Below are 23944 nucleotides of genomic sequence, written 5' to 3'. Positions count from 1 at the left end.
GCTGTATTTGATGTGGTCTGAGCTATACTCAACATGTCTCTCTGTTGTAAAATGATCTCTTCTGGCTGCCTCTCTCAAACAGGACTCTTTTACGTTGTAACCTCCTGCTGCTGTTGATTCCCTTAGCACAGGTGCAGCCGTGAACAGCAGCGAGAGCCTCCCTCCCTCCTCCTCTATCAACGACATCTCCTCCATGTCCACCGACCAGACCCTGGCCTCAGACACTGACAGCAGCCTGGAGACCTCTGCAGGACCCCTGGGGTGTTGCAGGTGACTAGCCGCCTGCCTGCGCAACCCCATGTTCTTCCGAAGGTGAAGAACCCGAAACGTCCACCTACAAATACAAAAACAAAAACAAAAACAAAAAAAAAAGGGAAAAGGAGTAAAGAGCAAAATTAATATATTAAGAGAAAAAAAGATGAGCTATGGAAATACAAAATTGGAAAAGATGAAATCTAAAGCCTGTGCATTGTCATTCAAAAACAGCAGTGGTATTTAAACTGAAGAAAATGAGCTGAGGTATATGTTAATGATTCTCTAGTTGCTTTGCTTATATTACCCCAAATATCTTGTATATGGCATCCAAACAAAATGCATCTCCTGCAACGTGCATATTGGCTGGCTGCTGGTCTCACGAGTCCTTACAAATTACATATGCTCCAATCACTGTGGCAAGGTGGGCTGCCATTTAGCTCATCACTACTGTACAATACAAGCTTAACCCACCTGTCTCTCCTATCCAGCACTTATGTAATAACACTGCTGTATTTAAACCTCAGGGCTTTGTCCTGGAATCCCCCACCATCCCCACCCAACTTGATCCCTGATGTAAGGTTGCCTGATTTGCGTGTTTTTATGTGGTTCTTCTGCAGGGATGTGTATCACTCTCACCCCTGCAACATTTGTAAATAATGTAATTCTGTACAGCTGAAGGGCACACAGAGCGGGACTGACGGCCAGTACACTGGGAGTTTTCTTTTTTTTCCTCTCTCTCTCTGACTAGCGCACCTTGCCACATCACTGCTTTCCACCTCAGTTGCCCCCTGCCTATTGCTGTAGTCCTGCATGGTTAGATTTAAAACAATGCTAATCTCAACTGTATGCTAAAATGAGTCTGTGTATAGACTTTTGTTTATATATGATGTAGACTAACTCAACTCCAGACATGTGCGGGGGTCTGGTCAAAGAATAGGGTGTGTGTGTGTGTGTGTGTGTGTGTGCGCGCGCGTGTGTATGTGTGTGTGTGTTTATGAACCACAGGCAAGCCATTAAGACATTAGTAAATGTCAGGGCTGGGTTTGGGACTTAAAGGGTCATTACACTCAGAAATAAATTATTTTGATTGTGCTCAGACTTCATGTGATTACATGTAAGGAGTCTGATTTGTTTGTAATGTCCCTTTTATTTCCCCTGGCAACGTATGATTGGTCCCTTCACCACTCCTCCAGCACTCCTGCATGTCATTGTGTATCATTAAAGCTTCGTAGGCACGGGAGGTTGGTCTATTTCACTGTGGTGGAACCACAAGGACAGTTCTTCTTTATTTGACTCTTTGACACATACAACACTTTTAGGAGATACAAGTTAACAGTCTGTCGTTAAAGGGCGGTTGGTGAGTGTTAACCTTGTAGCCACGACTTGTTTTCGTCCAAAGTAAATTCACGAACACCATCTCACATCATTCTGCCTCCAAACATGTGCTGTGTTTTTGTTGTTAAAAGGATGAACAGGGAACTGGATAAAGACCACCTATCAGTCATGTTACATTTCTTAGCTGGAAGATTTATTTATTGATTTATTTATTTTGATAGATGGAAACTGAATATGGCAAGTGCCTTTTGGAAGGAAGCTTTGCAGGTGCAGAAATCTGCAAGGTCAAGAAGGTATTTTTTTCCCACTCTGCATCTTCTGCCTTAAATCTCCCGTTGTCCCCAAACTATTGAATTTCTGTTGATTACAAAGCAAAACACACACTGTTCGTGCCAGTTGTTATCACAAATTTTGACAAATTGTCCTCAAACTAAGACACTAGCACATACACACACTACCCAACATGCATTGTTTGCACTGAACTTTGGAAAAGCTTGGCAGCTGTAGAGCCCTCTGTGTCTCATCCACGTTGTCCAGTTACATCTTAATGAGTCGCATCTAACCTTTGATTGTGAAAATCGATTATATTTATTTTTCATTATTTTAATAAAAGAAGGTGTACAGTGTGTTTGGCAGACTGGAATCAGATGAGTGACCATCGTGCACCAGGAAGTCCAATATCTAGCCCATATTTTCACTTCTCACAACTGCAATTAAGATGTTGCTGCGGCTTCAGATTAAATCCACGCCAAATGGAAACCAGGCAGTTGACCTGTCACTTATTTATTTGTCTAAATTGTATTTATCATTAGAATAAAGTCAAATAATGGTTTCCACTTCCATATTGTCATGTTTCCATGCAGGTTGGTGGGTTTCTGGACTGTTTTAAGGAGCCACTGGCAAACTGCTGCGTTGTGAAATCATGTTATTTAGAAGTAGATAAATAATTTCCACTGCAATGGACTCTGCTCATCCACCAGACCATTTTCTGCCTGTAGCTTGCATCAGAGACTGGACTGACTGTTTTCTTATTCATTCAGTTACAATCAGCTGAACTGTCAATATCTAGAAATCAAAGGCACACTCAAGGATTCTTACACTGTCTCTCAATAAACAGCATATATGTGTCAATACACTATATACAACAATCTCTATAAATATAACCATACTTTCCAAGTTACAGAAATTGCATGGGCGAAGTCTGCTTTAAGAATGTCAGAGGTGACATTGTGAAAACACGTTTGATTTCCCCACTGTGTCTCTGGGTCACCAGCTGCAGCACAGTGGTTTTCCTCTTGCACGTCTCAAAAACCCTCCAATAAAAAACAAAATTCATGTACATAACTTCAAAACAGCTACTTTGTTAACACTCACGCTGCCTGTGGCTTGTGTACAGTGAACCACACACAGACTTCTAGTACCTTTACAGAGCGAAGAGGGTAACTGAGGGCGGCGTCTCCAGAATAAGCTACGGCTAGCTTGGCTCTCTGTTCAGGGTCTGGCCAGGGCAAACTTATAAAACAGGGTGCAACTTTGAATTTGTTAGGTTTCTTTCTTCTCCTTTCTTTTTTCTTTTGTTGTTTTGAAAATGTTAAGATGAATTTTTCACCAAGGGGTCTAATATTGTAACGGGCTCCTTCACATTCTTACCCACAGTACTGTTGCAGTTTTTCTACAGGGCATTTTTAACCCATCCCACCAAACTACACTCTTCTATTGAATATCTTTACATGTTCTGGACACTGAGTACAAAAAAAAAAAATAAATATATAATGTCTTTTCTTTTTCTGAATGTGAACTTTGGATGTTTATTTATTTTTTTAAAGACATCCCTCCAGACAATTCTGTTGTGATTTAAAAAAAAAAAAAATAAGGTGCTTTTGGTCTTGTTTGAAAGTAGAGATGATGTTAACACAGAAGCAGCTGAGTTGTCAGCACTGAATGTAGAAATGAATGGTTTCACATTTACACACAACATTGCTGCTCTGTTCATCAGTGAGTGTGTGTGTGTGTGTGTGTGTGTGTGTGTGTGTGTTTGGGGGTGGGTGTATACGTTAATGTGTGTGTGTGATTTTAAATTAACCAGCATTCAAGTCGAAATGTCTGTCAGGTTTAATTGGAAGACACGATCTGACGTCCAGGCAAATAATTTTATGGTACGTTCTTTCAGTAAATGATCATGGCTTTATTGAGTTTGAAGAATGGCGATCAGTACAGTCATGTGTTTGGAAGTATAGTTAACGTGTGTTATTTATGTTCAGTCACATTAACTTAGAATTTAGAAAATGTGTCAGCTGCCAATCCTGCTGCTAAAGTTTTGTCACAAGCGACTTAACACGGTCGATGTGGAAGCAGGATTAGCCACACTCACGTCTGTTAATCATTTATCTGTAACACCAGGATGGCAAACTTGCAAACTCAGCCACAATATTATTGCCAATGTAAAAGTTAGGATACATCTTGTACTCAGTTGTGCCAACATTGAAATCTGTGGGCTCGGTACTTGTGATTCCCAGCTTATTGAAACTCACCTTTTTTTCTTTCAAGTCATATTGTAAATAACAACAATCCAACAATGCAATAAACATTTTATTGCACTCAGACAGGGAGGCAAGCTACTGCAAAGGTCAGGTGATGCAAGTCTTAGACGTGGAACTCTACAATGACAAAACCCTGTATAGCTCATCTGAATCAGGTGATGTTGTTCTTCAGTTCTTTTACGATTCCTTCTCTCTTGTTTCTTTTACTCCGTGCTGTTTTAATGAATCATTCTTTTGACATTGTCAGGTTGAAAAAAAAAAAAAAAAAGTTAATTAAAACAAAATAAACAAATAAATTGTATCTGTTTCACGCTGATCTTCGAAGCTTCAGGCTATAGCGTTTCAAATAAAGTGAAAACAAATGCAAAAGGAAAAAAAATTACTGAAAGCTGTTACTGTAAACACATTTTAAAGGAACTGTGTATGTAAAAATAGTATATGTATGTGATTGAAAATAAACAAAACCTTTGATCTTGGATAATGGAGTAGCTTTTTATTACACGCGGAGCGCTTGGTTTTAAAGATAGATCAGATGAAATAGCAGATGAGATATATTTAATTACTCCCACAACGGAATATTTCAGTGCGGCCATCTCGTTTGTTTCTGGCCTTTTCGTTCAGCAGAATCCTGCTGAATTTGTGCTACACATGTAGATTTGTGGTACAGGAACATTACTTCAGTGTTCAGGCTAGAGGTGTCTAATAAAATGACAATATATCAAATAAATTAATTACTATAAGAGGCAGTTACATCGCAGTTATTAATGGTTGTAGCTCAGTATTAGTGATTGTTGACATGTAATTGAGCGGGTCAGTTTTCCATAAATATTTTTTCATATAATTTTTGCATGAAGTTATTGAAGTATGTGGATGAACCAAAATGACACATTATTGGCAGCTTATGTTTGATCTTCGAACTAATGCTACATTGATTTTCCAGAAAATATAAAGTGCGTAAAAGCGTGATAATGTGACACTGTAACTTCTCTCCAGTCTATCAATATCTTTAAAAAAGTATCATGCATTGTTTTATCATCATCAATCGATTTTCTTTTTCTTTTGGTTTGAAGTATTGAATAATAATCAATGGCCGAATCGTCAGCCAAATATCACCGCTGTGTGTTAAACCATTGAAACACACCACCCCAAAAGACTCTCTTGAAAATGCATCTTTATTCATATTGAGTCATTTTTCAAAGTTTCTTTGTGGCTCGTGAAATGAATCCACCAGCCCAGTCCTCCTCTGACTCTCACCATGCCCATAATCTGTGACACTGTCAGATTGGCCTAAGATTGGCCTTAAGCCCCTCCCTCCTTCAAATGTTCAGGCACTTTCTCCCCCCACTGTGCTCACACTCCAGATGTCCTGCAATGACCAGCAGCAGGTTTAAACGGGACCTGGTCTCCAAAGGAAAAGTAACCAGCAGCCGTCCTGGTCTGTACTCCTATTTTTCTGTTTTGTACCCATTAGCAAATCTATACTGTGTGTAGACATTTGGTTTGGAGCTAAATAAATACACCCATAAGACATTCACTTTTCGTACATCCACTCATGCACCATCATGCGTCTGATTTTGGCAACCAGGCCGTTGACGTTGACACACTTGATGTTGTAATGCTGTTTTCACAGTTATGGAAAAGCACAACTGGGACAGAAGAGAAGCCTTAAAGCTGGTATCTGGAATGCTCGGACGCAGACTGAAAGCTGCGTTTCCTCAGAGCATTCGCAGAGTGGCACCAGCTCCACGTCTCTTAATGGGGAGACTGCACTTCATCACCTGAAATTACGAATTTGCAACTTTTTTTTTTCTCTTGGATCTAAGCCAAGTTGTCATCGTGCAAATTTATTTTACAAGCTACAAAACATTCTTCAATCAGTATCCATTCATAACACGTGCCATGTCCATCTGGATATGCTTAAAACCACAGTACAGACTAACATGTAACGTCAACAAATATTTACAGTACAGGCTCTTTTTTTTTTTTGGTCTTGGGGTAAATGTAACACAGAAGCACAGGCACATATACAGTATACTGTCCCAGTTTAAATGATACACACACTGAGAAACAGGACATTCAGTACCACCTTGCTGAGACACAAAAACAAACATGTAAGTGCAAGGAATTAATATAAAATATCAACATTGATAATGTTGCTTAAATATCAGAAACATTTAAGTACTACATTTATTTCTCTTCACAAACATATGATGTTGTGTTCTGCTTTGCTTCCCTCATTGTACATGAGAAGATACAGAATAACATGATGGTTTATTCATTTTTTTTTTTTTTTTTTTTGGTTGAAAGTGACTTCAGATAGCGAGGAGTTTTTGGATCATCTCCAACTGTTTTGTATAAAATTTTTGTTTATTCATTTATTTATTTATTTATTTATTTTTGCTGAGTACGACGTGGATTTCCTTCCCTCCAGTCTGGCTCTTGGACGACAGCAGTATCAACTATGCACTGTCCCTTTGCTTCCAAGTCAGATGAGTGAGTACCACAACTGTCTCTAAGAAGGTTGGAAAGAGTCTGAAAACTGTTTAAATAATACTGTATTTACAAATAATATCACTCTGACATCACTCCAGGTGACGCCTACATTTTATAGATGGCTTGCTCTAACTCTACACCACCTATTTCTTAAATTAAAACGTGCCATTAACCTCTGAAGTGTAATTTCCCAAATAGCTTTCTAAAAACAACAGCCAAATCCTGTTTGGAGCCTGTGTAGTGTTCACATCATATAGTTAACAGTTTCCAGTCTTCCCTAGTGTTTTAGCCCCCACCCCCCTGGCTTCCTTCATTGAATCCAGATGGTGTTGTTACGGTCGGGTCGGCGGGGGTCGGTAGCTGTGGCGTTGCCAGCCGCGGTGAGGTCGCTAAAGGTAGAGAAGAACTGTTCCATTTCTTTCTGCAGCATCTGATTCCGCCGCTCAGCGTCGTCCTTGGCGCGCTCTGCGTTGCGCAGCTTGATCTCGGCCATGGTGTATTTCTTCCTCTCCTGGTCCAGCTCCTCGTGCAGGCTCAACATTTCGTTCTCCAGTTCCAGGTTGCGCTGCTCCAAACTGCAAAAGAGGTTAATGCGGCATTAGGAAAAGAAAGAGACAGCAGGTCCCCTGTGAGTACACTTATTTCTTCATATTGAAGTGATTTAATCATTTGGAGACATCTGAGTTGTGAATGTATTTACTGCAATGTCCTTTCCACATGTGGGGTCCTACCTCTTTATTCTGGCCTCATACTCAGTCTTCTGCTTCTGCATCTCTTGTTTGAGACTGGCCACTAAGCTGTGCAGAGCACTGTGGCTGCCAGGTCCGTTACCGACAGTGAAACCTTCACTGTTATCACTACTGCTGGTGCCCCGACTGCTCCTCCCCGCTCCGTCTCCATCCCTGTTGCAGCTCCTGCCCTCCCTTTCCCCTCCTCCTCCAGACCGCAAGTGTTCATTATCCGGTGCCGTTCCATCTAAGTCTTCATAGTGACCTCCGTAAAAGTCCTGCTCGGGGCATGTGGTGGTGGAGGAACGACAGGAAGTGGAGTTGTCAGGCAGAGAGATTTCACAGGAGGAGGTGGACCAGGTGGCGCTGTCTACGCTCTGTTTGTCCTCACAGCTGCTGTTCAGACATGTGCTGGTGATCTGGCTCTGCAGCTGCAGGTTCTGGTGGTTTAACTGGACATTATCGTACGTGGACAGACGATTCTGACTGGTCGTTTGTTCCCCATTGGAGCAGTCGCGCGATTTATTGTTCACCCGTAATGTGACGCAGCCATTTGGTAACCAAAGGCCATTGCGGCTGGTTGGACTCCCTACTGCATCGGTCCCTGAAATGCCCATACGCACAACTCCAGTCCCGTTTCCGCCAGTGCTGCTTCCACCTGCCACCCCGCTGGTGCCCATTTTTGTGCCCGAGCCTTTGAGAGTCCCACTGCGCCGCACCGGCAAACTTGCACATCCTGTCAAAGTCTGGCTCTTTTCTTGATTGGGATCTGAGGAAGGCGAGGAGCTGAAGGAGCCATTTGTAACAATCCCACTGCCTTTACTGAACGCCGGGTTCTTCTTTACAGTCAGCGGTGGACTGCGGCTGACCTCGAAGCGTCCCATGACCCCATTGCGAGGGCTCGCCGGTCGCGGGGAGCTACTGTTGTCTACATGTTGGCGGTGCAAAGGGGACTCAGGGGTTTCCCAAACACACTGCCGGACCACCTGCATGTTGTTGTTCTCTGTGTTCTGAGACATCGTGGTCACGGCGGAGGTAGTTGTGGTGGCTTGTCGCCGCAGCGGCTCAATGTTGTTGTTGTTGAGAAGCTCGAGGGCTGTGGGGCTGTCGTCGCTGTGAGGGAACAGCACATCATGGCGTCCAATCAGAACAGCCATGAGCTGCTGGACGAGAACAGTACCTGAAGACCGCACGTGATTATTTTAGTTAAGCGTTAAGACAAAATATCAGAAACAAGTTATGTGGCCATAACTGACCTTCCATAATCGCGACTGGATCTTCAACTTTCGGCCTCAGGATATTTGGCCCAAAGACTGTGGCCAAGTTCTGAACGCTCATTTTGTTCACACCTGAATATGACTGGACTTCATCTAAAAATCTGGCAAACAGAATCACACAGCCAATGTTTTGCTGCTCATTGGTTACAATTTGAAATAATATACGTGCTAACAAGGAATCAGTACCTGCAAATGTACTTGAGAAGGTTGTAGTTGACTGGAGGTAGACTTTCCACAAGCCCTTTCAGCTCCTTCATTCCCTACAGGGGACATCAGTCCAGATCAATAACTCATTTCAATTCACCCTATACATTTTTATCAAACATGGGCAACTTAATGTTTCATATCACAACTACACAATTACAGAAGAAAAGCTTTGTGTACAGTATATTCATAGTGATACGTGCACTCCACATTAAATTTGCTAAAGGACAGTGTTAAGAGAAGCATGTTTGAATAGACTCTTGGAAAGATTTTGATGAAAGCATTGTTTTATTTCAGTGAAAACACAACCAGCTGATTCTTTATCTAAAGCCTGAAGGTCGCCCTGTCACTGGAAACACGTTGGTATCTTCAATTGAAATCCATGTGGATGAAAAATTAGGAATGAGACCAATGAGACCACATGACGATTTGAATCCTTTCTCACTCGCAACTTGAAAAAGAAACAAATATTAGAAGTGAGAATGCAGAACTTATGCTCACGGTGTCCCTCAAAGTCGCCAAGAGTTTGAAAGTTTTGATCTACACACTACTGCGTACACACAAAAGCATAAAACTTACACATTAAAGTGAAAACGAGGGGAATGGTTTGAGATTAACAGGGAAATGGCCCTCTGCTGTTAGCTGTGCTTTATGGTGCGAGAGAAATCCTATTTAGAAGTTAGAAGTTAAGACAGACACAACAAAGTCATTGTGAGGACAGGAGAGCTGACCATGGGGAACCGAGCAGACACTTCAATGCCTCAAAACAGGATCTGTGAGCTCTGCTGCTTTCTGATGGATGTGGAAAACAGGAGGAGTGTGTGAAACTCTTTTTTTTGGTCAGTATAGGTATATAGAAACCATCAAGTGCGCTCTCTCACCATTTCATCATCCTTGCTGAGGAGCTTGGCTGACGCCAGGAACTCATCATACTTGTGAAACGGGACGACGGGCTCCGGCAGCTCTCTGAGATACAGCTTCAGGAGAGAAGCTACTGTGTGCACATCTGTGTTACTGTAAAGAAAGACAAGATGGAGAGAGAGGGGAAGGAGGTTGAGGTTGTAATTCATTATGGCTGCATGTTGTGGAGGCAAACGTAAATCACAGCGAAGCCTCCAAGGAGGAAGTTACAAGAAATGGATGGAAAGGAAAGGAAAATGTATAATGGACAGACCAGGAGCAAAAATGTTGTTGTTGCCACCACATGACATGAGTTGTGTGCGAGCTCATGCCCAGGGTTTCTAGAAAGGGGGAGATGTTGATGTATCTACAGCCAAGATCCCGACATTTCTATCAAGGTTTTATTTATGGTCCTCAGAGTAGATGCTGGGAGTGGTAGATGGAGCAAAAGAGGAAAGAAGAGCAGCATTCTCGATCAATCTGAGTGATGGATGAAGATAATCAGCTTTCAGCGTATCAGTGGCATCACCCACACAAAACAATTTTTTGGGATTGTGGAGAATCTGTATTGGTCGGTTTCTCACAATTTAGCCGTTGTTGTGTGACTTTAGCTGCAGACTAAATGCACCTGCACACATTCACTCACATGTAACCCCTCAGAGCACCCGCGTGGCTCCAGTGGAGCAGATTTAACATTCCTTACCAATCAAAGGAGGGTTTCTCTCCGCAGTCGAAGGCATCCTGCAGCTCTTTGACCAGGTTGGCCTGTCCGGGCAGCCTGAACAGGCCCTCCTCCTGAAGGCCCCACTGCCGAATGAAGTCCACACATTGCTCTACCAGCATCGGGGCGAGCTTGTTCCCAAAGCGCCGTTCATACCGCACCGTCTCTTCCAGCTTCTGCCCAAAGATCCCTGAAACACAAGACAAAACGTTTAATTACAGCACAAGATTGACAAATTAATGACAACCCATCAGTATTCACCTCATATTTGAACAATTATTCATAACTGACAAAAGCTTTTATTGTGACACACATAATATAGACAGTAATTTCTAATGGGAGAATAATCAGTCTAAGAGCGACTTCAACACGTCAAAGATGCTGAGGACAGTCCCCGTGGATTAGTAATGTTTTTTTTTTCTTTGTTTTCTTTGAAGATTGCTGATCTTTTGAAATGTTTAAACTTTCTCTCTTGAAGTGAAAGAGGCTTTTTTTTTTTTTTTTAAGAATTAAAAAAAAAAAAAAAACCCCATCCGCATTTCATCTACAGCATCAAAGAGAGCAGTTAAATCTACTGAAAAAGATTTATGATATGGTCAGCCAGTTAGTCCAAGCAAAAAATATGTACACCCACAAAGCCTTAGTCTGATGATCAAATCTCCAACTTCCTGCTGAGCAACTCTTGCCTTTTGTCTGAGGCCATTGCTGTACAAAAAAAAAAAAAAAAAGAGGAGGCGGGGGCCGATAGCCGTAGCTGCCTCATGTGGACGGAACACAAGAGGGGATTAAAGCAGCCTTCCTGAGAGATTTGGATCTGCATAGTTTTCCGGTCTCTAGATACAGACAGAGGCTACTCACACATGCACACACGTGGTACGACAAGGTACCGCACGGTGACTGAATTCGGCCGAGCTCACCAGGATCCTCGTGCTGTCCACAGCGTTTCACACAGCAGGCGGCGGCTTGAAAAGAACTCACGCTAAATCTGAACGCATCTGAATTTAGAGCCTGATGTCAAAATGTGATCAGTTCACACTGTGGCTTTTCTGGCAAACATATGCAAATGCTTCAATCCAGCTTCCTTAAAAAGAGACAAACTTGGAGGCTTTGTCGTACTCACCCCTCTTGAAACTCACACAACTTGAAAGCTTCAGAAAGATACGCCTGTTAATGAATTTGTGATAAGATAACATAGCAGAGGTGCAAAATTTTATGTGTCTGCATGCCGGCATTTTCCAAAAAACAGCTGCAGTGTTTTGTAAAAAAAAACCAAACAAACAAAAAAACAGTGCAGATATAAAAATGTTGCATGGGTTTGATAGTAGGTCAGTCAAACTGCCTTCTTCTCCATTTCTGAGCAAGTCATCTGTTGACAACAAGCTGCTATGAAGCGAACAACAGAGTCTTGTGTTCTTTCTCTTCTGAGTCAGTCACTGCAGGGATGTTTCCACTTCGATCTGCACAGCAACCCAAATAAGACAAAACACGAAACAGTCTCAGATTCCCAAGAAAAGTTTGAAGCTGTGTATCCAGTTTCCAAATCATTCAGAGTGAAACGCAGATTAAGTCAAACTCAAGCTTAGGACGAGCGTCCTAACAGATTTAGAAAAGAACATCAGAGAGCAAATGATGAAAAAAGTGGCTGAATGAAAATGAGGTCATCCCTCCAGACGTTCTGGTCATGAGTCTAGGAATGTTTTCCCGGGTCACATGTAACTGTTTTGTGAGAATCAGCTTATGTGCTGGCTGTGCATGTGTTTATGTGCATATTTACAGCTTCCACTTGGACCGAGTCATAACGCAAACAGCAGAGGCTTTGGCACGCGCTCTGAGAGTGAGCCCTCCTCCAGGCACTCCACAGGTTCTCACACACACACCTCTCTCTTTCCTTGTTTGTGAATGAACGTTATGGTAATTTGGGATATGATGCTGATATTGACAGCGTTCATTGATTAACTTGTGACCCATTCATGGAAAGTTACAATGAAACAAAACAATCTCTGCTGTTTTAGTAAAACTAAACAGTGGACCAGAAAAAAAACCAGGCAATAATGATTTCTTCCTGTGTTCATAACTGAGTATATACAGTATGAGAGGAAAGAGATTTCAGCACTCAGCATGATGTTTAACCCGATCACTGCTATTTTGAAAAAAAAAAAAAATGAGTGGACAGAAGTACTAAACTGAAACCACGCAGCCTATGATAACATTGGATGATGAGGTATCTGACAAAATGTCAAACTCTTCAGTAATGCAGACGGATGCCATTCAAGGTAAATAACTGGGGAGTTAAATTTAGCAGAGCACAACCAGAGTGAAGCTCAGAGACAGAGGATTTCTAAATATTTGCAGTGAGATCATTTCATCATGACATATTTATAGAGAGCTGCAGAATATGAAGTCCCTGGGACTGATTTTAAAAGTTGAGAAGTGGCGCGAGTGAACTTCTTGCAATCACTTTGAAATTATGACACAACACATGATTAAAAATGGGAGCACATGATTCAGTTCAATGATGGTCAACTGGATCTCATAGGCAGAGCAGGGAATGCAGGTAATCTCCAAATCATCTGAGTAACTAGTAACTAACATGAGTTTGACAAACCCTGATGTTATGCTAAAGAACATGTCAGCTCTGATTCAGTTAACTTCAGCACAGCAGATGGCTGGTTTATACAACTCCAATCCGTAGAAAAGAGGGCAAGTACATATCACATTTTACCGGGACGTACTTTGAACCGTGGCACAGTAACTGTAAATGACCAAACCAGCAAAAAGTAGGAAATTGATGTGTGGTAATAACTATTATGACCTCTGCTAACGCTCGATTTCACTGCACTGCAATCGTTAGATAAAAATGAAAGCAAAAGTCTGGAAGCTATGAAATGCATGAACTTCACAATAAAACCAATTGGAACGGGGAGCCGCAATGTTTTAATTTCAAGTTGAAGCTGCCTTTTCAGTTTCCTACACAGCATCAACGTTCACAGCACACATTTAAAAATGTCAGCTCTTTCCCAAGTAGATAAACAAGCCGGTAATTACCATGAAATAAATCTCCAAAGATCCAGATGGAGAGGCCACAGCTGCACATTTCTCAAAGGTCTGTCTTCAAGCTCTCCCCTATCCGAGTGTTTGTACAAGACGGGGCTGGTTATTAATTCAGCATCACAGCATTCAGCACAACATTACAGCAAACATGACAGCAAGCCGTGAGGCACTCTGGCCGTTTGCGGGGGTCAGACGGGGGGGTGGGGGGGGGGGGTGGCTTTGGGAGCTCCCTCCCTGTCTGTCACTCTCTGAACAGAATCACACTTCAGGGCCAATCAGGGCTCAGTCGGTCTCTGCTGCTGCTGCTGCAAAATGTGAAAGGCTGGAATATGAGAGTTTGTGTGTGTGTGTGTGCGAGTGTGTGGGTGTTCTTCATGTATGTGTGTGAGAGACAGGGAGCCAGGCTCCGCTCCAACGTGGAGCCACCTTTCTTGTGGCATCTTTGACAAATGGCTCGTCCTTTTGAAGAGCAGTCAACTGCAATAGACATCAAACTCCCTGCACTGAAAACAGAGGGGCCAGCTCAGCCTCGTCTATTCACTGTGTCACTGAGAGCTGCCCCGACTGCCCGTCCGGTCACAAACGCTGCGTTTGTGCCCTGCTCGTGCACAATATAGGCCAGTGTCTACCAGCGCAGTCAATACCGGGCCACAGTGGCGCAGCAGGGAGGCTCGGTAATCAGCACACTGATGCCACCGAAGTCACAGACAGCATCATGCAAACAATTACAACATCATGAACTTCAGCTATAAATCACTTTTGATTTCTGCATTGTTTTGTTGTTTTTTTTTGACATGTCATTAACTTCCTTTGTTCTTCCCATCGGGCCTCAGCCAGACAGCATGCATGCAACACATGAATATACCATTTAGTACAATTTTTATTTCAGTTAACATTAGGTTAATGCTAATGTTGGCTGTTTAATAACAAAACTTACAAAAAGCTCCTTTTGATGCCTTTAAATCGAATGCTGCAGTTCAATGTGGTGGCATCTTGATTTTATAAACTGAGAACGTAGACTTCTAAAGACACTTTCCAAAGCTCAATAACTAATGAACAAATTATTCAATGTGTGTGTGTACTGACCTCCACCAAAAGGGGCCCAAATGACCCTGCGGATTGTCTTCACCCAATCCTCCATGTCATTCTGGGTGCTGGCCATAAGAAGGTAGGTCTCATGGTTGGCTGTCATCCGCTCTTTGTCTCCCCCTGTTCACACAAAGGAAAGAGAAAAAAAATGATTAAAGCATCCGATGAAGACTAAAAGAGGGCACAGTCTCACTGGGAGCCAAACTGTCAGCCACATGAGAGAAATCTAATGCGTTGTAGTTGATGATTTCTTTTCCCAATTAAAACAAGATTTATGGAACTGAGCAACTTTCAAAACATTTGGAAAGGTTAGCTATCCCCTCCAGACGTTGTTACTTCACATGCTGGGAATGATAATTTGATACGTTTTCCCACACTTGATCTGCTCCGTCTCCATCAAAGTAAAAAAAGAGAAAAGGAACAAACAGATTATTTTAAAATGCAAATGCTCATTTCAGAAGTTTAACAACTAGACACAAGAAGCCTTGGCGGCCTCTGGTTTGTACGTCACACTTGCGTGCATGTTGCATCCTTCGCCATGACTGACTTCAGCAACAGATGTGAGGTCGAAAAGAGAGAGCACACAGAAACTTTTCTCTTTTGGAAAAAAGTGTGTTTTGGCATCAAGGCCTTCATTTACATCTTTCCAAACAGTCCAACATCCACATGAGGTAACGATAATAAGTAAAACTCATTCTGGAGAGGAGGAAGGTATGATGTGATAACTTGAATCTAAACTCACGGCCCTTTCTGTTCACACACTGTGATAAATCAGAGACATGTTTATGTCTGAAGGCAGGAGTGTGTGCTCCATTAGCGGCAGGCTGTATCCTAATGCCACTTGTGGATAATGGCCAGCACTCCGCCGTCATGTGATACCGGACAGATTGGAGTGGACCTGGCTTGCAGGCGGAGCCGTCACTATGACAACAGAAGTATTTATGCAGCGAGACAAACAGCGGCCGGTGGGATCTCACAGGGATGCACCTGGACTTTTACAGGAGGAGACGCACTATTAGCAGACAACACATGTGTCGCACAACGGCTGAATTATTCATAAGCTTGATCACGAATGGATCCTGGAGCTCTGCGTGCTGCAGGTAATTATTATTCCAGACTACAACAGCAAATGAGGAGCAGGTTAAGGGCTCAAGCCGACAGAAGGTGAAGTTTAGCAGAGAGAACATGCTCACAAACAAAAAGCAAAAGTTATGTTCATTCAAGTTTTGGAAGTATTAGAGCTGCATTAATGTGATGACGCCTTTCACATCCGTACACATGTATCATAGTCATTCTATAACCAGTTGGTTTTCTAATTATTGTAATAGCTTTTAATTGTTTCCCATAAAGTTGTTGACACACTAGGCCATTATATTAAACTGTTATAAACTGGAGCACTGATTTACGTCTTTAGAGGTGAATTAACCTCCAAAATCTGTCAACAAGTGCAGTTGAGAATAACAGTAGATATGTTGTTGGACAGCTGTGGGTCACGGAGGTGGAGCAGATCAGACTGAAGCACTAACAGCTTCTCTGGCAGCCAAACGTGGACGCTGAGGTTGATGCTGTGTGTCAGTCTTGATGAGATCTCATTAGCAGCGAGCAGATGCCAGTGTTTGGCCTGTGCGGCGCTCAGCGTGTCCACAGAAAGCTCCCCTCACAACAGACGGACAGAAGAACGTGTGCAAAAATAATGAACTCATATAAAACACCTCTCTGTCTCTGTCAGACCAGGAGTCACTACGTTCGTCCTCTCTCATAACCGGTGCTGCTTCTGACAGTCCGAATATGGATTTTCTGCTTTTACACATTTGAAATTCTGACGCATTTTTTTGGAAATATTTTCTTTTTTTAATATATTCAGACTATCAACAGAGACGGTATGGTCAGATGAATGGAGAGCCTTTAAGTGGTGCAGAAATATGAAGTGGTCTCCCACTTTGTGATTTTCTGTTTATGTTCACATCAGGTTCAGTCTGACTGTCTGAAATGAACGTTTGCTTCATGTTTATTCATTAATCATTAATCACTGCAGCACCAATCATCTGCTAAAACACTCACACTGAGCTTGGAGCAACAATTAAAGTTATTCATGCACTCCTGAGAGAGTCACCTCTACAGGCAGATGTTAGGTCCTCTATCTGATCCAGGTTTTAGTCAGAGCCCATCAGAGCCTTCCATTACACCAAACAGGAACTGGATATCATCATCAACTTCACCTGTGAACGCCTTAATGGACATAAACGCTTCAGGTGATCATTCCTGTGCTGTCAGTCCATTCATAACACAATTCAGAAAAGCTTCACATTCACTAAAGACTAAACCAATTCCAACATTCACTGTTTGTCAACAACAACAACAACAACAACAACAACAGAGACTCACCGGTGGACGCGCAGCTCACTCGCTTACTCGCACATGAGTGATTGTCTGGTTGGTGTCAAAGCCCCGACCCCCCCCCCCCCCCCCCCCCCAAAAAAAAGAAAATATATAAAAAATAAAATAAAATAAATAAATAAATAAATAAAAACAACAGGCTCCACACAGACGCGTTTCATTCATTAACCCACAAATCCACACATCCTCACAACGTCCATCGATAAGATCCGATTTGATCCGGAGAGGAGCAGACTGAGGCGGAACTATGGATCTGTTTGTGCGTCCACCGAGACCCCGAGGGACTACCAGGGCTGGTCCGAGGGTTTTTAGGGCCCAAAGCAAAGCCCCCCCCCCCCATACCCCACCCCAACAGAGAGCAGTGTTTAAACTCATCACAGTGAACTAACCTGCCTGAGGAGGGTTTTCATTGTTCATCTGCTGGATGCAGTTTGTAAAAACAAACAAACAACTTCAACAGGAGTAAATGTGCATTTGACAGTTTTTGTCTGTGGATGAATACGCATTTCTGCGAATATTTACAGCACGAGGACAGTGTATGTGAGGGAAAAAAATCCAAGTGTGAGTGCGTATGGTGGTGATATTACGTGTCATACAGTCCAACGGTGTGGCTGATCGATTTGTTTTAGGCTTGTAATGGTTTTGATGAGTTGTGTTGTGTGTCAGACATTTTTCAGAAATTTCCTATGTTCCTGTTACGAAAAACATTTCACTGCTGACATAAAGACATTGACCTGTCCGTTCTCTTGGCTCTTGGATGGGCAGCCTCATAACGGGACATAATACTTAATACACTTTAATACACTCGCATTGAGAAATTGATTTTCTATGCAATTCTGGGAGTTCTGAGAGTTGACATTTTTGTTGAGGAAGGTCAGTTACACTGTTGCTCAAAATGTCATAGTACTCAAATCTAATCAGTCCGCTTCTCTGTGCTGACCTCTGAAGTCGACCTGTCGGAGGGAGTGAGTTACCCCGGCCCATTGGGGACACATAGGTTTTTTTCAGCCATCAGCATCCTCACCCCGTCAGCAGTGTGATGAACTGTGATCGCCTGCCATCCCCTGTGAATGCTTTTGCCCGCATTTAATATGAATTAGCCTCTAACGTCGAGGCGTTCTCTTTCCATTACTTGCACGGACAGGCAGCATTTCCTCTTGGAAACGAGAATTGTGAAGCTGTTGAATAACCATGCAACAGGATTAGGCGGCATACCATGACCATTACAGCACACTCCCGTTCCTCCTGCCATTTCCTGTTGATGCTTAATTTTCCTCCACAGTGGCCGTGTTGACCACTTCGTTTATAAAGACGGGTGAAATGTCAAACACACTCAGCACATTGACAACTTCCTGAGCAAAGCCTTGAAAAAAGTTGAATTACCAGCGCTGTTCCTCCGGGAAACCATTCAGAAAGCCTTCTTTAGCCATCCTGACCATGAATCAAACATTATTTTAATGGGTGTGCAGCGGGAGAATACTCCTTCTACATTACCTCTAATGGAAGAAAAACGCCTCACAGCTATGGGATGCCTCTCAGGCTGTTTGAAACACAGACTTGACTATCCAGCCAAATCCAGAGTTGTTGGACCATAATGTGTCAGAGAACGACAGTAAACGTAGGTGGCCAGCAAAATAATATGTCTTTGTGTATAGACAGTACATTTTGTTGTCTGGAGGTTGCCTGCCTTGTTGAGGAGCAACAAGTTACTGGCAGCAGAAGGATCAGTCAGGCCCTCGCCTTGTTTTTGTGCCTGAGAGCTTACATTATCATACAAAGGGGGTTAGAGTCAGATCTAGAAGCTGCATGTTACTAGTTTTCAAGTGCTGTGCACTTCCTCACCAGAGGCATGAAAGAAAAGTGTTCATTGCAACGCAAGTCAATGATAACAATAAGTATTTTGAAGTGCTAGCTGTTGGGAGAAATGTTTTTTTTTTGTCTCATTCACTGACACCAGCGTTTCCAGACGATACAGCATTATGTTCTGACCCCAGGTTAAAACCACCATTATCACAAAAATACTGATGAACGGACAAAACTAAAGCTGCATCTCTGCTAGAATGAATATTAACTTTTCAATCCTGTCAGCTTTCATACCCATCAAGACTTAAAAAGAACGATAAAACCATTTGACTCAAGTATTATCTTGTCTCCTGCGGGGGAATTCTCCCGATCCATTTTCTAAATAAAATGACTGCAGGCTTGCTTTTGACAGGCTCCTCACTAGTTGCGGTTAAGCTTATTATTCTCCACCACATAATTCTTAGACCAGTCAGTGTGAGTGGAGCCCAATCTCAAAAAACCCCTTCAGTCATCTCCTCTTAAATGAGACCAATCCTAGCAGGAGTTCAGCAGCAGAGACAGACGAGGAACTTCACCTATAACACGAGTATACCTAAAGCGACAAGCATGGCGGCTGCTGCAATTCCCCTGATTCACCACGGCTCAGCACAACTTTAAAGTCTTAGAAACTCAACGTCGAACAATTGTCGGGAGCACAGAGGCATGCAGAGTTGTACTCAAGAGGACACTTTCAATAGAGGAAGGCACAGAGATCAGGATTCTTTCTTCACAGTCAGATTTAGACTTCAAACAAAAAAAAGTTCAGAGAAAAAGAAAATTTAAAACCCTCTTACTTTTCAAATGGCACTATTCTCTGCTGTACAGCAAATGATAAAATGACAGCTTCATCCACTCACATAGAGGAAATATTCTGGTTTATCATCTTACAGAAATAAATAACATTGTTAATACAGACCAACTCAACACTGAAGAAACACTAAAGAAATTAATGACATCAAGCATATGCATGCTCTTTAATTATAAAAAGCATATTAATAACACACCTCAGATTAGCTAATTGCATATCCACAAATAAAACCCTAACACATCACTGACAATCTCTCATAGCTCTCCCATTATTTATAGTTTCCCTCTATGTGCGTGTCATAATTACTGTCTGACTGCAGACAGCTACAACTGTTCATTCCAGTTGTGACAAGTTGTCTTAATAAGTGACCAAACCCAGTTGTGCGCTGGTCTTTAACTAATGGCTCAAAACAGGTGGGAGACAACAAAGGGTCCCACTGTGGTGTAATTGCACACAAATACTTGGAGCCTCCGTACGCTTCACTCAGACCAACCGGTACCTCCGTAAGGAAGTCCTGTAAAACAAGAAGAGCATCCACCGTACCTCACACGGCTGGAGAAGATTATAGGATTTCATTTTGTGCAGTTAAAGGATCTTTTCTCCACATATTGAATATTAACATTAACATATAGATTTAGAGATGAAACTGTTGTCCACTCACTGAGAAGACTCGCTTTGGGACATGCTGCTCAGTTAGTCATTAGCTTAGCATAAGCGCTGAAGGAATTGTTCAACCCGCCTTAAAACCTTAACCTCATATTTTATCACTTTTGTACAGATTAAACGAGCAGAAATGTTAGTTGATGATCTTTATAGGAGCGAGTAGCTTGAAAATTCCTTTGATTTTCTTTTTTGAGGTCTTTTTTTGAGCTGGACAGGAAATAAGTATGTTTTCCAAAATGTAAAGCTATTCCTTTAATATGGTGAGTTGCGACTCCCTGTTGTAAGAGCTAAACAGGACAGCATACAATTGAAACTGCTGCTTTCAAAGCAGAACAGCAGTCTGCCTCTAAAACATATTCAGTATTCTCAACAGTGGAATACATTTTGTGGGAGACTTGTTGTGAGAAAGTTAAGTTCTTCCAGACTCTGATTATGCTGCTTGCCAAGTGGAAGCAGCTGCTGCCGGCCCAGAAAACAATGCAGACACTGTAGCTACCTTAGTTTTAAATGACCAAAAAATATGTCATAGTTCTCCCAGTGTGTGTGTGTGTGCGTGTGTGCGTGTGTGTGTGTGGATCTTGTGCGTCTGTAGGTACATACAGTGGCATATGGCATGTCAGTTCTTTCACTTGTCTGCCAGAGTCCGCTTGTTTGCATGCAAGCAGGGACAAGTTGAGATTCAATATTGTGTCTAATGATAGTCTTCTCAGAAGTCCTCACATCATAAATACCTCCAGCAGAATACGAAGTCACTGAACAACACTACGCTGCACGGCCTCCGTCCATTCATATACAATGATGGCGAGGATTGAAAGGGATTTAGAGCGGTAACAAACATGTTTCATGGCAGCCTTACACACCGAGCCTCTTCGGTTCACCGGTGATACCACCTCCAGGTGAGCTCATCCTCCTGCAAAGTGCAGCTGTTACAACAGAGACGTCTGTAGCACATGTAAAGATATCAACAGTCTGACAACAGCAGCCAAGTAACGGAGTTATCATTGTTACCTTGATGTAAATCAGATAATCCATACTGTGGTAAACTATGAATCGTCTGATGAACTACTTCCATGCCTCCTCCGCACAATCCAGAAAAGAGGCTTCCTGAGTGGGTTGCGAAGTCGTGGCTACCTGAGTTAACTCGAGGACGGGGGGTTCCTGAGTGAGCTGCTCTGCCAGCTTTTGGCCTGACTCAGAATGAGTGAGGGAGCACAGCTGAGAGGGTGTGAAAGAGAAAGGAAGGAGGGGAGGGAGGTGAGGTTTGAAGAGGGGGTTGGGGAGTACACAGACACTCACTCAATCACACACACTTCTTTTAAACACTGTAATGGGAACAATAGGCTTCACACAGGGCATGACCCCATAAAGCAAATATGGAATCTCCCATTCACACTGCAACGCTAAACATCTGCAACCACATACTGTTTCGAGCCGAATAATGAAATGAAACTGGCCTTTGGCATGTGAAGTCAAACATGCTGAGACAATACAGCACTTATACGACTTTGAAGCATTATCACATGGTAACATTATTATCTTAATGTTCAGTACTGTTCTGCAGTTTCACATCAGCCTGGGATCAGTTTCGTCATTCAAACTGCTGCTAAAGTTTGAATAAAGTTCTGACAATCACCCTGATGTGAATAAATGAAAAATAAACTTTTCACCGACTGGAAATAAACTTACAGAAAATAAATCAATTGCACAGTGGTGCTATACATGACAATGTGATCTTTTCAGGCAAAAACTAGTTTTAGAAAGCCTCACCTTTATATCAAAGTGTTTCATATTGATGCCTGATAAACAAAATCCTAAATTCTCTTTACAACTTGCACCTTGAAACACTGCCTCTGGTGTATAGTTACTCTCTACACAGCTATATCTCCCTCTGTATCTATAACAAGATTCCTGTTTCAGCCCTCGTGAGGTATTGATGGCTAATTCTCAATTTGGTGTTCCTTAACCCTTTGGTGGTCCTTGACTGTCAATAGACATAATAAGAAGGCAGACATCACAACGTTAACTTTCACAGGGTCCCCGAAGACATTATCTGGTAGAGAACACAGACGCCACAGAGCTCCTGTGGCTATCCATTACCATCTAATGCTGCCTGAGCAACACTGTGAATAGGAGTGGGCAGGTCAAAGGGGACAAGGCTTGCTTGCCTCTATTGTCCCTCTGCAGGCGCCCATAGGAAAGAAGGAAATGATGGCACCAAAAAAATGGCAATTAATGTCTACATCAACTCCTCTTTGGTGCCGACAGGCAAACATGAAATCCTGTGGGTTCTGCTGCTGCAAGTGAGCTGTAACAATGCTGGAAGTCGGAAAAATTGTTATTTTGTATATTTCCAAAAAAATCCTCTCATTAAAAACAAGCGATTCAGTCAGCACAGACTCACTCCCCTGCTCTCACACATAATGAAGATGGGAGCAGAAATCAAAGATGGGAGTTTTAGTGAGATGTCAGCCCGTTGAGTCGGATCACGGTACGGTCGAAAAGAGCCCAACTGTCTCTGTGCTGACTTCATGCCAACTAAATAAAGAGGTATGTCTCTGTGTCCTGCCAAGGCTGCTGTAAATATCCCATTATGTAAGGGGAATCGATTTCAACTTTGGGAAAAGGAAACACAACTCAGACTTGATTTGAAATCCTGAGTGTGTGTCACAAAATATGCTGACATGATAATTAAGAGCGATAGAGGTGCAGTCTGTGCTGAGCTGTACAGCGCTCCCAGGAACACTTGTTTTGTCTCTACAGTACCATCATTCATTATCTCCTGATTATGGTGATTTCCAAAAAATCCATCCTTCTTCTAATGTACCCCTAGTGTAATAAAAAGATACATCATTTTAATTATGATGGATTATACACAGCTTCTTAAAGTCGTTTCATATTTCAAGTTGGTGTACACACTTATCATACTTATCAGATATAGACAGCATAAGATGCCTTCAGGGCGAGAGTTTAGTTTGGGGAAGTGCTCATATGGACAGTAAAACATGTCTGATTTGTAGTAAATTTGCAGAAAAGAAACGATAGAACAACCCTACAACTTGAATTTACGCTGACTAAGACCAGAGCTGACAACTGAACATATAAATCACCAATGACATTTATGGAAGCACTCGAGCATTGCTATGAAACCACAAATATTCTGTCCAACCCATTTATATCCGCCATGTCTTGCAGTTTAATGTAAGATTAATTCCAAACATCTCTAAACCGCGCATGACAACATTTTGAGGTTTATTAAAATACCAAAATCCTTACCAGTGAGTGAGTGTCATCTTGGCCACCAACGGCTTCGGTGACTACTGACCGGGTGATTAATGCCCGCTTAAAATGTTAGGAGTGTTAAGTTTTGGTGAGGGCTGGCAGCTGCTTTCACTTGAACACAGCTCGCATGGGAGGCTGAATCAGACTGATACTTTAGAAGGAGCTTCTGGAAAGGTGCAATACATAGAGATCCAAGAGAAAAGGCTCGGGTGGCTCCGGAGGGCAGCCGTTTTAAGTTCACCCAACACAAATTTTTAATGCACTCGCAGCCGGGGCATCATCGCCACAGTGTCAGCTATTTGGGAATATCAAGTACCAACACTGATGCCATCGTTAATTTGAATTAAAATACTGACAACAGC

General features: G+C 42.4%; 2 protein-coding genes across 11 annotated transcripts in view; one reads left to right on the top strand and one right to left on the bottom strand.

Moving 5' to 3' along the window:
* Positions 1 to 4583, top strand: part of mapk10 (mitogen-activated protein kinase 10) — a 33440-nt gene extending 28857 nt beyond the window's left edge. For 6 of the 7 annotated variants that reach the window (XM_029515042.1, XM_029515040.1, XM_029515041.1 and 3 more), the window contains one exon: positions 132 to 4583. In XM_029515042.1, the coding sequence (XP_029370902.1) occupies positions 132 to 274 (143 nt within the window). In that variant the 3' untranslated portion in view covers positions 275 to 4583. Of the gene's footprint in view, positions 1 to 126 lie in introns of all 7 variants that reach the window. The other variant, XM_029515047.1, reaches the window with a different exon arrangement.
* Positions 4584 to 6104: 1521 nt separating this feature from the next.
* Positions 6105 to 23944, bottom strand: part of arhgap24 (Rho GTPase activating protein 24) — a 52659-nt gene continuing 34819 nt past the window's right edge. For 2 of the 4 annotated variants that reach the window (XM_029516245.1, XM_029516247.1), the window contains 7 exons: positions 14591 to 14713; positions 10436 to 10643; positions 9714 to 9846; positions 8815 to 8888; positions 8608 to 8729; positions 7355 to 8531; positions 6105 to 7198 (listed from right to left, as the gene is read on the bottom strand). In XM_029516245.1, the coding sequence (XP_029372105.1) occupies positions 6934 to 7198; positions 7355 to 8531; positions 8608 to 8729; positions 8815 to 8888; positions 9714 to 9846; positions 10436 to 10643; positions 14591 to 14713 (2102 nt within the window). In that variant the 3' untranslated portion in view covers positions 6105 to 6933. Of the gene's footprint in view, positions 7199 to 7354; positions 8532 to 8607; positions 8730 to 8814; positions 8889 to 9713; positions 9847 to 10435; positions 10644 to 11573; positions 11657 to 14590; positions 14714 to 21311; positions 21425 to 23944 lie in introns of those variants that run through there. The other 2 variants (XM_029516246.1, XM_029516248.1) reach the window with 2 other exon arrangements.

Source organism: Echeneis naucrates, chromosome 12 (assembly GCF_900963305.1).
Source record: "Echeneis naucrates chromosome 12, fEcheNa1.1, whole genome shotgun sequence".
NCBI lineage: Eukaryota > Metazoa > Chordata > Actinopteri > Carangiformes > Echeneidae > Echeneis > Echeneis naucrates.
This window is presented reverse-complemented; position numbering and strand designations above follow the sequence as displayed.